Source organism: Pagrus pagrus (assembly GCF_965226575.1).
Source record: "Pagrus pagrus genome assembly, chromosome: 2".
Taxonomy (NCBI): domain Eukaryota; kingdom Metazoa; phylum Chordata; class Actinopteri; order Spariformes; family Sparidae; genus Pagrus; species Pagrus pagrus.
In genome coordinates, this window is record NC_140186.1 from 20,690,757 (window position 1) to 20,706,920 (window position 16,164).

General features: G+C 40.6%; 1 protein-coding gene across 2 annotated transcripts in view; it reads left to right on the forward strand.

The window, feature by feature from the left end:
* ube2o (ubiquitin-conjugating enzyme E2O) overlaps nt 1-16,164 on the forward strand; it is a 42,391-nt gene that overhangs the window by 20,784 nt on the left and 5,443 nt on the right. For both annotated transcript variants that reach the window (XR_014623973.1, XM_084372148.1), the window contains exons 2-21: nt 396-455; nt 872-982; nt 2,056-2,153; nt 2,305-2,368; nt 3,060-3,203; nt 4,381-4,490; nt 4,663-4,813; nt 5,058-5,115; nt 6,269-6,431; nt 7,357-7,512; nt 8,394-8,548; nt 8,967-9,079; nt 9,361-9,489; nt 10,370-10,459; nt 10,547-10,871; nt 12,241-12,605; nt 12,714-12,894; nt 14,614-14,750; nt 15,125-15,328; nt 16,071-16,128. Coding sequence is in view for 1 of the 2 variants with exons in the window: in XM_084372148.1 (XP_084228274.1) it covers nt 396-455; nt 872-982; nt 2,056-2,153; nt 2,305-2,368; nt 3,060-3,203; nt 4,381-4,490; nt 4,663-4,813; nt 5,058-5,115; nt 6,269-6,431; nt 7,357-7,512; nt 8,394-8,548; nt 8,967-9,079; nt 9,361-9,489; nt 10,370-10,459; nt 10,547-10,871; nt 12,241-12,605; nt 12,714-12,894; nt 14,614-14,750; nt 15,125-15,328; nt 16,071-16,128 (2,872 nt within the window). In the remaining variant the exon portion in view is untranslated. The remainder of the gene's footprint in view (nt 1-395; nt 456-871; nt 983-2,055; nt 2,154-2,304; nt 2,369-3,059; nt 3,204-4,380; nt 4,491-4,662; nt 4,814-5,057; nt 5,116-6,268; nt 6,432-7,356; nt 7,513-8,393; nt 8,549-8,966; nt 9,080-9,360; nt 9,490-10,369; nt 10,460-10,546; nt 10,872-12,240; nt 12,606-12,713; nt 12,895-14,613; nt 14,751-15,124; nt 15,329-16,070; nt 16,129-16,164) is intronic.

The window sequence follows — 16,164 nt, forward strand, 5'->3', positions numbered from 1 at the left end:
TGCTCGCCAGCACAGTGAAAGGCTGTGTCTCTCAGTTCGGATGGTAAAATCATCTGATCTGCTCTCAGGGGGCGTTCCGGCTCTGCTGACTGTGCATGTTGCAGCCCTCATGGCTGTGAGCGGGGCAGGACGAGGGTGTGACAAATTATATCAGCAACATGTCATGGTCAGAGTGTGGATGTGATTAATGTTTAGTTTGTTCATTTGGAAGCTCTTCGCCAGGCTTCATCACAGGGTGTTTCACTAATGTGAAAACTTCTCTGCAGTAAGTTATTATCAAATTTCAGTCAAAGACACTGAGTAGCAGCAGCAGCAGCCTCTGTGGGTGTAAAGACTCTGTAAGACGAGGTCACACAGCCACCATTTTCTAAACTTGCTTGCTCTTTCTTTTACAGCTAAAACTTGAAGATCGATCTATCGTCATCAGAGACATCGTGAGGCGAAACAATTCTAATGTAAGTGGAGTCCTCGATGTGAATCTTTGTGCGTCTCTCCTTTTCGCTTCACTCGTCTTCGTCTGTCTTTTTTCTGGGTTTTTTTCTTCTTTTTTTTTCAATCAAGCCTCTCTTTGTCAGTCAAGTCACTGTTCTCCACTCTGTTCCATTTGCTGCACCAGACATGACTGGAATATTAGTGCAGGTCGACACTTACAAAGGACCAAGAGGAGATGTTTTTTTGTTAACGCAGTGCAACAGCTCTCAGTCTGAATATGAATACATTAAAACTTAGAGATTTACTTTTGCCTGTAATAGAAATGTTGTCTTGGTCGAACCAGTGATGCTTGTGGATCTCAGGAAAATGAAAGACTGTAGCGTTGCTGTTATGCCGTTGATGTGATGATATGCTGAACCTTGTTTTTGCCCCATCACAGGACAACCAGTGTGGTATTGTGACCAACATCGACATCGAGTGTGCAGTGAAACTAGTGGGAACAAACTGTGTTCTGTATCCAGTTAACAGCAAAGACCTGCAGCACATCTGGGTAAGAGTAAAACATTTTGCCGGTGAGTTTTAATATCTACTGTATACGCAGGATCCTCTAATGAATTTATGGAAATGCTTCATTTTATGGGTTCCTGAAGAGAACTATGTAATTTGAAGTAATAATATTTCTCATATTCCTACATTAAAGCCGATATTTGCACACCTGTGTGTATATACACAGTTGCTGAGTCACAAGTCAAAGTAACAATGTTCTTTTTTATGCTACATTTCAGTACAACAACAATGTTTACTGAAATATATATATATATATATATATATATATATATATATATATATATATATATATAGTAAATACAGTAAATACACATTTCCTTGGAAATTACAGACCCTTATAGCGTTCTATAACAAATTTTTGATCCATGGAGGATTTATATATGTAAAACTTTCATCGAGGTGACGTCATCACAATGTAAAATCTATCGACCGAGCAGGAACTAATGGCCGGGGTGTATAATTAGTGTGGTGCATAACAAGATAGTTAACCTGGAACCTAAAAAACTTTTTTTATTTATATGCCAGGGCGAGCAACTCTCATTGGACTGAAAAGGCACATTCAGTATTGAGTTCTTCTTGTAAGTCTATGCCTTGGCAATCTACGAGGACATGTGGGAAATAGGGTACAGCCTTCGCTTCACAAGTTCAACTTTGCTAAACTCCGATGCAAATTTCACCTCAGCAGCCGATGGTCACAACCTGAATTCAGGCATGTGTGATCACCTTAATCTGGGAATGAGAAGCTGAGGGAAATATCTGGGACGATCTCTCTTCCTCTCTTGCAGCAGAAACAGCTGATCAGTTCACTTTTCACTATGTCAGAACTTATTGGGAAAGTTGTTTCCATGTCTCGTTAAGCACAATAACTCTTTTACAAGAAAGGCAAAAACCACCTCAAGTGAGCTCAACTTTTTCTATTTTAATTCAAATACATATAAACATATATAGATGGAAACATGGCTGCCGACCTGCATTCAGTTACTGTGCACCTTCACCATCATTGTGTCTAAGCTGAGCTAAACTAACCCTTTCCTGTTGTCGTTTTGTTCTCTGCAGTCTTTTATGTACGGCGACTACATTGCCTACGACTTCTGGCTGGGGAAAGTGTACGATCTGACTAATCACATCATCCTCAAGCTCTCCAATGGAGCCAGGTAGATTGTGTGTGCGTGTGTGAGATTAGTGTACTGTGTGTGTACTGTGACCATGTTGGAGTCTGTCAGTGTCTACACGCTGGTACACATTCATCTGTGCCAAATCCAGTGAATGTCACCGAGTCGTCTGTCTCTCCTCGCCTCCCTTCAGGTGCTCCATGAGTGTGGAGGATGGTGCCAAGCTTTACGACGTCTGTCCACATGTCAGTGACTCGGTACGTAGCTACGAGCTCTTATCTGTCACCTCAGGTACATCCAGGCTGGACAGAGCAGCTGTTCGTCAGGGGTCAGATCCCTTTACAAACAGCTCATGTGCAGACAGAAATGGCTGGTTCATACTCCAGTTCTCATTTGTTATAATCTGTAATGAGGGATTAGTTGTATTTATTTATATTGTTTATTTGTTGTTTGTATTCTTTACACTTAAATGAACATTCTAGAAATTGTCTTGATGTTTCTTTGCTTGTTGTTTTTTGTGGTTCTGGTCAAGAGCAAGAGGAAGTATTAAAAGCCCATTTCTAGAAAACAATTATTTTGAACTTCCACTCTGTATTTCACGCATCAGTTTATCTATTTATTTATTTTTTATAAAAATGTTATCTATAAATAAATTAGAAAAGGTGTGGAACAAAAAATCTTCTTAAAAATATAATAAACGGTACAATAAAACTGATCTGTAGGTCTAAACCTTCAGGTTTTCATGTTTGCATTTTTATCCATGAATGTGCAGAAAAAGTCTATTTATTGCAAAATTAGAATTTGATATTATGCGTTGCTGTTCACGTTGGCAGGTATTCGACTTATGTGTTGTTGTTAATGCATTGTTGGGTTGACTTGCACAGCTGGTCAATCATCAACATGATGTTCTCAAGTCTTTATTCATATTATTGTGTCCTTGTTCTTCAGGGCTTGTTCTTCGACGAGGCATACGGTTTCTACCCGGGCCAGGTTCTGATTGGTCCGGCCAAAGTCTTCTCTAATGTACAGTGGCTCTCAGGGGTCAAACCTGTCCTCAGCAGGAAGTGCAAGTTCAGAGTGGTGGTAGAAGAGGTAAGATGATAACAACGGTCTTCTTTTCACTGTAGCATCCTTTATTTTGGGTGCGAGAAGACAAACCCATTCAGGGGCATTAGGTCATCGTATTAGTGACTCTGTATAAGAAGAGTTGGTATCATGAATAATGTGTCCGAACTGTAAATGCAGTTGTTACTTAACGCAGCACTTCAGCTCGTACAGTTTAAATAGAAACAGAAAATGAAGAATTGTATCATTGCAGGTTTAATGTATAATAACGTATATGTATAATAATAATGTAGAATAACTAAGTGAAATGCTTTGATCAACACTTGATCGTATAATATGTCTGTCTATAGAGAGAGAAACTAATGTTGAGTCATGTAATTGAATACACTTGGATTCAGGTGTACTTGAGTATCTAAATTTGCAGCTAGATGTTCCATAATCGTTTACAGTTAAATGAGGACAAAACTGATGTCCGTTAAGAAAGAATAGTCTGTCCCTGAAGAGTAATAATCAAGCAAGAGGCCTCTGTGTTGTCCTGGACTCTGAATTGTAGAAGTCTCATTAAATCAATAACAAAATCAGCCTTTTACCACATTGCAATGATCAGAGACATGATTTCAAAGCATGGGCTGGAGAAGCTGGTATATGCTTGTATCTCTACTATTACAATGGACTTGTCACTGGTCCGTCTAACACTGCACTCAGACAGCTCCAGCTGATCCAGAATGTTGCTGCCAAGAACCAAAGACAGCTCAGCATATAACTCCAGTTCTCAGATCGCTGCATTGGCCACCAGTCTCTCACAGAATCAGCTTCAAAACGTTATAACTTTACATCACTGACGAGGGTTAGATCCCAGATACTTCCCAGACATCGTAGGTTGGCTGGTTGTGGCTTACTGGCTGTTCCCAGAGTGAAAACTAAACACGGTGAAGCTGCCTTTTAGCTTTTTTGTCTCAAATTTGAAACAAATTTCCGAAAAAGCTAAGACCTGAGACAAAGCTGACTTATTTTAAATCCAAGCTGAAGACTTATAATATTCTTTTATATCAAACGTATTTGTTAGTTTGTGTTATTCTGTATGCTCTGTGTGTCTGCTTTTTGTTTTTACCCATCCTTCCTTGTGCTTTTGTCTTTGGGTACAAAATATGATGTGTATATAAATTTGCCATGCCTTGTCTAAATGGTGTCGTGCTCTCCTCAGGTCAAAGTGGTAGAACTGAAGGTGACGTGGATCACAAAGAGCTACTCTCCCAAAGGTTCTGACAGCGTCTATCCTCCTCCCTCCACCATCACACAGGAGAACCTCTGCAGGTGAGTTCAAATATTCATCCACACGTCCACACACAGATTTATTTATGTTGTTGTGAGCTTTGTTTATCATTGCTTTAAGTGTATTTATTATTTATGTTATTTTCCAAGAGCTTAAAGAATTTGAATTAACGACTAACTCTCTGTTATGTGGTGCTGTGCTTGTTGGGTTTAGGGTAAGGCGTCTAGGATACTACGACCACACCCAGAGGCAGCTTGGAGAGAGGGCCCTGTATGTTTTCCCGGCTAAGGGGGACGCCACACGCATCACCTGTGAAGGACCAGAGGGTGCCCCTGTCCTGCCTGAAGACCCTGTGGCTAGAAAGGTGGATAACATGTTATTCATAGATGTAATTGCAGTCTTCGACAGTATTTGAAGAACTCGTTACCTGTTGTAGAAATGTAGGTCGGTACAATCTGTAATCCGCAGGAGCATATTAACGCTTACTATCATGTTTTACACAAGAGAATAATGAACAGGAAATGATGCACAGTGCCGAGTTTATTTTAAGAAAGTCGTCCTCGAAGGTTGAATGTTGTCAAACTCTCACCGTGTGTGTCATCCTGCAGTTGAAAAGGATGTTCAAGAAGGACTCGGGGAAGAAGTTGGAGAACGCTGACACACAAGGTGCCCCTCAACACTCTGCAGAGGAACACACACACACACACACACACACACACACACACACACACACACACACACACACACACACACACACACACACACACACACACACACACACACACTTTTGCCCTCTAATGTTGTCAGTGGTGCTACCACACAAATTAGTCTCACTGATAAATCAGGATGTACGGTGGCCCGACCCTAGTAGATGTGTTCTGAAAAGTTCAATGTGTTTTTATATAAATAATGTTTGGAAAAAGCTTTCTAATAGCTTGCATCACATACGCAGAAACAAAATAGTAATGATAAATAACAGATAATCAAAGAATAATCAATTGGGAACAGGATTATTTTAACTATTAATAGTGAATTACTTCATTATATAGGCATTCCTTTGTTAAAAAAAAAAATCTGATTTATAAAATACTGAAATGTGTTTTTAGATTCAGATTCTTTGAAGCTTCAAGTGTCTGCCTCAAAAAATCAGTTGGACTGTTTAAGCTCTTTCTGACAAGCACGATCCTCTGAATCTCTCTGGTCCAACTATTCTGTCTGTGCACACTGCTGCACTGGTCGTCACACTTAATCATTAGTCAAAGCATGATCATCTGTTTCTGTAAACAGTCAGTCAGAGCCTTTAGTATTAACTGTAAGTGAAAGTGATTTCAAATGTGGGTTTGAATGTTAAATGTGAAGTAGAAGAAAGAAGGCGTTAAATATGTTCTCTCACTCTCAAAGTGCTTACTCGTCTATCATTGTCAGAAAAGTGAGCATTATTTTTTGCTTACCTCTTCTGTTAAGAAGCTGAGAACTACGTGTCTTCTTGCAAAGAGTCAGAATGATTTAAGGCTCCTGTGAGACGTGAGGCCGTCCTTTCCACGAGTAGGTTTCGGTACAGAGGGAACAGACTAATTGGAAATTGTGCTGAAGTGCAGCTCACTTGAGCTGAGAAATAAATCTGTCTGCACGATGACACCGTCTCTCTCTCTCTGAAGTACTTTTCTTTTTCTTTGTTTTCAACCAAAGAAGTATAAAACATAGTTTCCACATAATTTTGTGTTTTACATATAAATCATTTCATATCCTGTTTCAAAAGATTATCCATCCATCCATACCCTAAAGAGAAATCCTAATACTCTGTTTTATCTCTCACCAGGCGAGCACAAACCGGAGCAGACAGACTCGTCTCATGCCAACAACAACGGCCCTGTGACTTCCACCCAGAACCCCCCGGACTCCCAGAACACCAACGACAGCTCGGCTGAGCACGGGGAGCAGGACGCAGACGACGAGGCCGCAGAAGACACCGATGATACCAGGTCTGTTGTTTGAAAATGATATGTACACATCGACTTCTTTATATTACAATGTGATCTGACGGCACTATTTTTTTCATGAAATCCATCTCATGAGTGTGTTTGTGTGTGATGGAGAGAGCGGGAGATTTGGCACACACACACCTTAATTAATCAGGTTTATGTTTAATTGCATTTTTTATGACTGAAATATGGGGTGAAGTTTAAGAGGTTAATTTTCTCCTTCAATATAAGTGATGGAAAAACATTTTGTCAGGCTGGCAACCAAACCCTGACGTTTGGCAGGGAGCCATCTTCACACCTTCTGCTGAAAGTTACAGTCAGGGCCACAGAGCTGAATCATCATCTCTGAAACACATCCTTAACTAAACGTGAACCTTGAAAGCCTCAGAAATGTAGCATTTATTGCAGGGCTATTACACTGGATTTCACTACATTTTTACAGTTATTTATGTTGTGTCTACAGTTCATCCTGTATGTCTTCATTCAGACTAAAGCCCTAAGATAAACTGCAGTGCACTAAAATATGCTGAAAGAATTTAAGACAATTAAGCAATGATCAAAATTGTTGCGGAAAAGTTTACTGCCATCAACTAATTACTAATTGTTAAAGTTTTAATTTATCTCTCCATAACTGCCAAAAATTCTCATCAGCCTTTCAAAGATGAATATTTGAAGGTTTTCTTTTTCCTCTGGGATTTTAAATTGAATGTTTCTGTGTTTTGGATGGTTGATTGGACAGAAAAAATAATTTGAAGATGTCACCCAAGAAATGTTGATGTGCCTTTTCTTAAGTATGTTCTCACTTTTAACAGACCGGTCCAAAAGAGGAAAAGTATCCTGCGTGTCTATTTGTGTATACAGATTGTACAATTGAAGGAGATGTCACCTGTGGAAAAATAAACCTGCTACCTAACCTTGTTTGCAGCTCTCTGACATCATCGGCCAGCTCCACAGCCTCCTCTCAGAGTGGCGGTCTGGGAACCAATCGGAAGAAGAGCATCCCGCTTTCCATCCGAAACCTCAAGAGGAAGCACAAGAAGAAGAGGACCAAGTTTTCCCGCGAGTTCAAGCCTGGAGACCGGTTGGTTGAAAGCACCAGTACACAAAACTCAGTATTTTTCTGCACATTGCAACCCATTAATATCACATGCAGTCATGGTCTTTGTTTCTTTCATCATCATCACTTTTTCTTTTTTCTGTTTCATGTTCCATCCATTCATATACTTTTCATTTCTTTCTACCAGTACATCTGTCCAACTGTTGGTCAACTTTTTATAAATGTAGTGACTCATCAGACCAGTGATCTATCACTATCTATCACAACTATATCGGGGGCATGATTTAAAAAAAATGACTTTACTGACTTTAAAGCAACCGACAGCTGCTCGTGCTGAAAAAACTGACAACGCACTCACTGTGCCCGTCCATCGTCTCTTGTTTGTCAAAGGGCTCATGTCTCCATCTGTCTGACGGTGACACTGTAGCTCGCCAGCAGCCGCAAACACAAAGCGTTTCAGTGTAGACTGCTGATGGTGTCATTTCCTCAACAGCACACACTGTCACACACATCATCTGCATACAAAACAGAACTAGAGGAAAGAAAGAATAAAAGGGAAAATTGAGGTCCAAACATGCCAAGAAGAGAGATGAATGTAGAGGTCGAGTGAAGATAAATGATACAGGAGATTAGAAGACAGGACAGGAAGAGGGACCGAATAGTAGCAGAAATATCTTTTATGTACAGCAGCTTTTTCTTTTGTGTAAAGTGAACTGTAGGAAACCACAAGAGGGAAATGCTCCTGTAGCAAAAGGCAAAGTATGGTTTTAAGTTAACATTTACCTCTGAGCCTCAAAACCTTCTATGAGTCCTTCTTCTGACCACTCAAACAGTAAAACAAACCTGTTTCCTGTAGCCACATGTATGTTTGATCTGTGTGTGTTTGTGTTTGTGTGTGTGTGCAGGGTTGCAGTGGAGGTTGTATCCACAAAGACCACGGCTGATGTGATGTGGAAGGACGGGCGGGTGGAGAAGGGGATCCGATCCAACGACCTCATCCCCATCCAGCACCTTGACAGCCACGAGTTTTGTCCCGGGGACTTTGTAGTAGACAAAAGACGTAAGAAACATTTATTGGATTATTGTTTTTATTTTTTTAATGATGACTGTTGTTGTTTTCTTCTGCTTTGTCCCATTTCACTTTTTCAAACTATCAAAGACGCAGCGTGCGTCAGATTTCTCTCCCTGTGGACTGCGAAGAGATTTTTTATATAGAGGACACTCTGCTACCCAGTACCTACAGTATCTGGGTCATTTGCTGAAACTGTGCCAAGTGTGTGTGTGTCTGTGAAATGGACCAAAAAAAAGAGATCCTCTGTCTAAACTGCTAAAGTTTCCGTTTTTTTGTTTTGTTTTTTTTCCAGACAAATTCTTTTGTGTTTCTTTGCTTGCAGAGGTTTCAGTGGCTTTGTGTGTATTTTGCAGACTGTGTTTTGCTCTCTAAACTGTTTGTACTTTGTGTTTGTGCGCTCTCTCAGCCCAAGCCCTCCAGGACCCGGGAGTGTACGGTGTGATACAATCTGGTGATCACAAGGGCAGAACATGTGTCGTCAAATGGATCAAACTCAACTCATCCAGTGACGACGTGGAGGTCAGTCAGAGGAACAAGACAACAGTGTCCTTGCTTTAAAGAAAGTAAAAATCATGAAGAATATCTGATGTGTGTGTCAGAGAGAGAGAGATACAAAGAGAGATGAGAACTTGGAATATTTATTGGTAATAAAGTAGAGGGAGGAGGCTGTCTATGGTGGACTTCCCGTCACTGCGTCATACAGTGTGAGCAGATGATCTTATACCTAGATGCTCTGCATCGCTCTTCGACTTTCTAGTAGAAATGAAATGTGTCTGGTGTTATTTCTCACTTTCATCCAGGTTATCGGTATGGAGGAGGATGTGAGCGTGTATGACATCGCAGATCACCCAGATTTCCACTTCCGCACCACCGACATCGTCATCAGAATATGGAACTCTGAGAACGGCCAGAACGACTGCGAAAATGAGGTGTGACTAGTTAAAAACATCTTTCACCCGTCTCACATGAATTGCACTTGGACTCTTCCTATGTTTAGTCCACCCTCACTTACTTATCCAATAAGTGCAAAGGTAAATATATATACAGAAGCAAATTAATTCAGAAACATCAAGTCATGCCACTTTTTATAAATTCAGGAATGTCTACAATTATTTTTATACCAATTTTGTTGCATTTAATGGCATATTCATTTATTTATTTAACCATTTATTTAGTTTCGATTTTGGCATTTTTAATCCTCCACATTGACAGAGATAATGTACGAAACCCTCAAATAACAAAATCTCCAAATAATACTGAACATAATAACCTTCATGTTGGTAGCATTCATTGAACAAAACTTATCTTTTATTATTGGCCTGGAATAAAAAATAAGTTTTGTTCTCTGAAAGTGCCAGAGTTTTGTTCATTGTTGATTCCTGTCACTTCCGTGCACCTGTCATTTACTTTTCAGGCCTTGGGTTGCTATTTTTTATTTAGCATTTTTTGAAGGACTGATATTTTCTCTGCACAGCTACATTATTAGGAAACGCACTGGAAACCGGTAACGCTTTATAACCATCATTAAATGATGAATTTATAGTTAATTAAACTTTAGTAACAAACGATTAAATGGTTTATAATCCATTTATTAAGCACTTGTAAAGGTTTTTAAACATCATTTGCAACTTTTATCTTTGTAAATAATAAATAATGATGTCATACAGTTTAGCAATTAGAGAACAAAAATCTTACATTACATAATGTGCTCACAGCCTCTTACACCCTTTGAGTCCTACTTTCATATTTTATCCCGTGTTGTTGGTTGTTGTTGTTAATGGTTGTATTTCTTCATGCTCCGTCCCTCAGACGTCAGTCGGCCAGGTGTCCAGGGTGGATGTGAGCAGCAAAGTGGAGGTGGTGTGGGCAGATAACTCCATGACCATCGTCCTGCCACAGGTATCTCCTTGATGAAATTGAATATCATTTTGAGCATTTATAGTGAGACGTTGGTTGCTAACAGTCTCCTAATAATCACACACACAGCACCTCTACAACGTGGAGTCTGAGATCGAGGAGACCGACTACGACTCGGTGGAGGAGACGAGCAGCGTCCTGTCCACTGAGGAGTGGGAGGACGAGAGCGACAGCTGGGAGACGGATAACGGCCTCACCACTGAGGACGACAGCCACGTCAACAATGCAGATGCCACTGACACGGCGACCCCGACCCCCACCCCCACTGGCTCCACAGCGTTCATCATCCCCCCTCTAGAGGGCAGCAAAGTCGGGGTCACCAGCCCAACTAAAGGAGCCTCTGGAGAGGAGGGAGAGGCATCAGTGGCTGTGGCCAGTCCTGCTTCTGGAGGAGGTGGGGAGCTGAATTTGTTACATTTAAATTATTGTTGGTTTCAAGGGAACAGTGTCAACTTCACAGTGCAAAACATAAATCATTCTCCTTGAATGTTGTGGTGTTAATGAAGCCTTACAAAATGTTCCAGCACAGTCTGGATCTTTAGGCAAAATGAGGAAATGTTGTTTATATTGCAGAAGTACATTTTATAGAGAAAATAAAGCACATACATACAAGCACGCAAACACACACAAAGTAACTAATCATACCAGAGAAATAGAAAAGATGTCACAGATCATCAGCTCAGGTCATCAGTCAGTTTGTTCCAGTGAAGAATACCAAAGTAACAACTAGTGCCGAACTTATGAGGTCAAGTTAGAAACTCACCACCTGATGACCTGAGTTAGTGAGGAGGGCAGAAATGTACCGTAGAGCCAAACAATAAAGTGCTTTAAAGACTTTTAGTAGAATTTTGAAATCGATTTTTTTTTTGCATTAGGAGACAATGAAGTCATTTAAGTAAATGAGCGACACGTTCAGCTGTGCCTGTACTCCTGAGGACTCTGGCTGCTGCATCCTGAACGAGCTGGAGTCTTCCTATTCTTTGTCCTTAGTTAAATGACACCAGTTTGACATGTTGAAGGTTAAGTGGTATTTTCTGTTTGTCTTATAATTAACAAATTACATGAAAAGACTTAAACCCAAAATTAGTTGATCATTTGAACAAGTAGTTCATGTGCAGCCAAAGCCTGATATAGTTTATTCCCTTTGTGCCTTTGAGCTCCATTGTTGTCCAAAAACAATTAAACAGCCATTAGTGATCCACACTGCTGCACTAATTTACACCTTCCTTCATCATAATGAACATTCGCATTGTGATTTATTTTGAGTCAGCCCCGCATTAACCGTTCTGCAGCTGTGGATACTCACAAGAGCACCGAGCTGAAAATAGAACCCAAACAAATGCACTGTTGTCTCCTTCCTGGTTAATGTTTGCCAAGAACTACTTACGGTACTTCCATAAAACTTATCATCAAATCCCTGAGCGCTTTCCTATTGATAATCCTTTTTATAGGATTTACCTCTTCAGTGGGAAAAAATGATCATGACACCACCAACAGGCAGAGAAGTAGCAAAGTATTGATGGATGAACTAACGCTAGAGCTTTAATGATTAGTCAGTTAATCGATTTTGATCAAAAGAAAATGAATCACCAATTATTTTGATCATCGATTGATCGTTTCAGTCCTTTTGTAAGCGAAAATGTCAAACATACTTGTTCCAGCTCCTTTAATGTAAGGATTTGCTACTTTTCTTTGTCATTTATAAGAGTAAGTGAAGAGAAAACACTGTATCTGTATTCATACATTCTGCCTGCTCACCATAGGAACCACTCCAGGAGCGGTCAACGGAGCAGAGAAGCCCAGTAAAGATGGTGCCTCTCGGGGCTTCAGGGAGTTGAAAGAGGCCTTGAAAATCCTGGAGAGCCTGAAGAACATGACTGTGGAGCAGCTTTGGACCGGCGGTTCTCCAACCTCCCCGACCTCGGCCGAACCCGCCTCCACAGCTCACGTAGCGGCTTCTGTCACGCCCACAGCCCCTGAGAAACCGACCAAGGAGAAACGCTTCCTGGATGACATCAAGAAGCTGCAGGAGAACTTGAGGAAGACGCTGGACAACGTGGCCATCGTGGAAGAGGAGAAGATGGAGGCTGTGGTAGAGGCAGGAGGGAGTGGAGCAACAGGGACAGAGGTAGGCGTCAACAACGTTTGGGTAAATTTGCCAGTGCAATCCAGATCAATAAGCAGTAAACGTGCCACATTTTGACATTTTCTTACCTGCTGGTGTGTTGCTGTTCAGGTAGAGCGAGCTGGAGAGGAAAAGCCCCAGCAGGACCCGCAAACACCAGTGGGTGGACAGGAATGGCCCAGCGAGTTTCTCAGCGACACACCCGTACTGTGCCAACAGAGTGGTGGCAAGCCTGGCGTCACCTTCACCAGTGCCAAAGGAGAGGTGTTCTCTGTGCTGGAGTGGGCACCAGGTGAGAGGAGGGAAACCCAATGAACCCTTTTCCTCTCTTCCTACTTTCTTTTCTTTTTCTATATGAGTTTATGTTAAATTCTTCCAGTCTGCCTCTAAACTGAAGACTATCTATAGAATAAGACATAAACACAAAACTCATCACTCACATTTCTCCATTACTATGAGTGGCAGTAGCTGCCTCCCATTTCATCACACTCATCCGTCCCTCTGTCCATCTATTTCTTCTCCTTCAAACATTCCCTTGATCTCATCTGATTTCATTTTTTTCACATTGCCAAAGACTTTCAGGAAGAAAGAATGCAGTCTCTTTGATTGGATAAATGAAAACATAATCAACCAAACAGAGTCATTTTCAGGTGTCAGGAGATTATGTTTTCATGCAGGTCTTTTTGTTGGTTGGCTGGTTTGATTGTTGGATTACTCAAAACCTAGTGAAAGGATCTCCATGAAGCTCGGATGGAGGATGGGTCACGGCCCAGAATAGACCCCGTTAACTTTTAGTGCAAATCCACAAATGTTTTCTCACTTTAACGTTGCAAGATATGTTTTTGACATTAACATTAATTTCTCAGGGGATAATGCACAGATCTTGATGAATAAAATCAGACATATTTAGGTTGCTGGTATCTATGAGTGAGTACAATTTGATGTGGATCCAAATAAAAATCTGCATGTAGCAGATTTAAGTATGTTTATTTGATTTCGGATCAGGTTTGATTGAAGTAAAGGGGAAGGTTGGGCCCTGGCAGAGGTATACGCTCTACTGAGTGCCATTATAACTTACTTTTGAATCTCCTAGTGAGGTTTTGGAATAAGGCTTTGAATGTCTGTTGTATTTTATGATGACATCACCCTTAAAACAAAATGTATTAGATTTCCCTGTTAATTCAGGTGTCTTTTTTTCACCACATTGAAAATGTTGTTTTCGAAAGGCTAAAGGCCCACAGATATGAATGTAAGCACAATATTTTGTTTGATAAAAACATGTTGTGAATATTGGAAATTATCACATCCTTCTTAGATTATTATTGTTTTTTAATTCTGGACTTCATGATGCTCTAGAGTTATTGGAAGTGTTTAGATCTCATGAGTCTAAAACAATCTTAGACAGCTGCCAATTCTACAAATAATATATCACTAATAATGGAATAAAGCATAATCTTTATCTGCAACTGTGCAGAAATATTGTGTTTGAACAGAATAAATAGACATGCAAACAAAAAAACTGTGCAGCATTCAAATGTAAGTGTAGGATTTGAATGTCAGTGTTATGAATGAGCCTTTTGCTTCAAACTATCTAGTACAGCCCAAAAAATAACAACCATATCATCTGTATTGTGTTGTAGGAGCTGATATGAAACTAAGACTGACAGTAAAGTGCAGGCATATACCTCAAACTTAACATGACGTTTTGTCACTAAAAGCTGTCACTGTAACTTGAGAGGGAGTTTATGTTAAATTCCCCCAGTCTGCCTCTAAACTGAAAACTATCTATAGAATAAGACATAAACACAAAACTCATCACTCACATTTCTCCATTACTATGAGTGGCAGTAGCTGCCTCCCATTTCATCACACTCATCCGTCACATGCAATCACCCTTTACCGTGAGGGATTCCCTGCCCACACAACCTAAGTTGGATTTGTAAGCTTTCCATTTCTGTTTTGCTATTCAATCACCATCTGTCCGTCTCCACTCTCTCTCTCTCTCTTTTAGACACACACTCGTTTAAGAAAATGGAGTTTCAACCGGCGGAGGCGAAGAAGTTCTTCAGCACAGTGAGGAAGGAAATGGCTCTGCTGGCAACGTCACTGCCGGACGGCATCATGGTCAAAACGTTTGAAGATCGCATGGTGGGTTTTCTGTCATTATAATAAAAATAAACAAATCATCAACTGATTAATCTTTAAAAAATAATATTTTTACTATTAATTACTAATTGATAAAAACTTGCATGTGCCTCTATCAATCTTTGTTTCAACATCTGCTCAATCACTGCTAGAATTTACAATTAACAACACAGTATTGTTTCTAAGAAAGCAGCAGGGATTCATGGGAAACGGAGTATTAATATTTTAAAAAACCTCATTAGTAACAACCTTCAAATAGAAGATGGAAGCTGCCAGTCCTGATGTTGTATTCCTCGACAGTAACCTCAGTGCAACACATCAGACTTCTTTAAATTACAGACTGCATAAATCATAAAACTTGTCTGTCTTTGACACAGGACCTGTTCTCCGCACTGATCAAAGGGCCGACTCGTACGCCCTACGAGGACGGTCTCTTCCTGTTTGACATCCAGCTGCCAAACATCTACCCAGCTGTGCCGCCTCTGTTCCGCTACCTGTCGCAGTGCAGCGGCCGCCTCAATCCCAACCTGTACGACAACGGCAAGGTCTGCGTCAGCCTGCTGGGCACCTGGATTGGAAAGGTGAATTATGTTTTGCAGGTTTATGTGTGAACAGGTATGTAGAGAGATACAATAACAACCTGCTGCGTTACAAAACAGGTGTTGACTTGTGTGAGGCCTGCTTAAAATGATTCATACCTGTTTTTTGAGCAGATTTAAATTGTTTTAAGAGGCCTTTGGGAGTACTTCTTTATACGTGGAAAAGCTGTATAAGGCTGTTGTTGCTCCAGAGGAATCTGCAAGTTATCTGATAAATTGCCTCCAGTGATGTCACTCAGTGGCTAAGATGCATTGTGGGTAATGTCGCTCTCCTGTAACTCTGTTGGACTACTGGGGATGGATGGATATTTTTCAGAATGTTCTGTCATTTTGTAGACTTTGGAGGATTGATTTGAATCAAAACATGAATGAATAATGTAAAGTCATTAGTTGCAGGACTAATGCATAATTTTTATGGCAGACCACTCGAGCGGCTTTACTGCTTCTGGGAAGCCTCGCACAAAACTGCAGCTGCTGTAACAACACATTCAGTTCATTCACATGTTGGAAGTTAAATGATGCTTTGACCTGACTTTCAAGGTGAGCATTGTAATGGATTACAGAATTACAGATTACTTACAATGGCTGTTGGAGAAGTAAACACTACACCATCTACAATACAGAGCAGACGGTGTGTGTCAAACGTAAATGTAGTCGAGGTCTATCAGTGCTTTTCTCAAGAATTGAACTGATTTTTTTGTTTTTGTGGCAATGTGATTCACAGGGCACCGAGAGGTGGACCAGCAAGTCAAGTCTGCTGCAAGTCCTTATCTCCATACAAGGTTAGTACACGCACGCACGCACGCACGCACGCACGC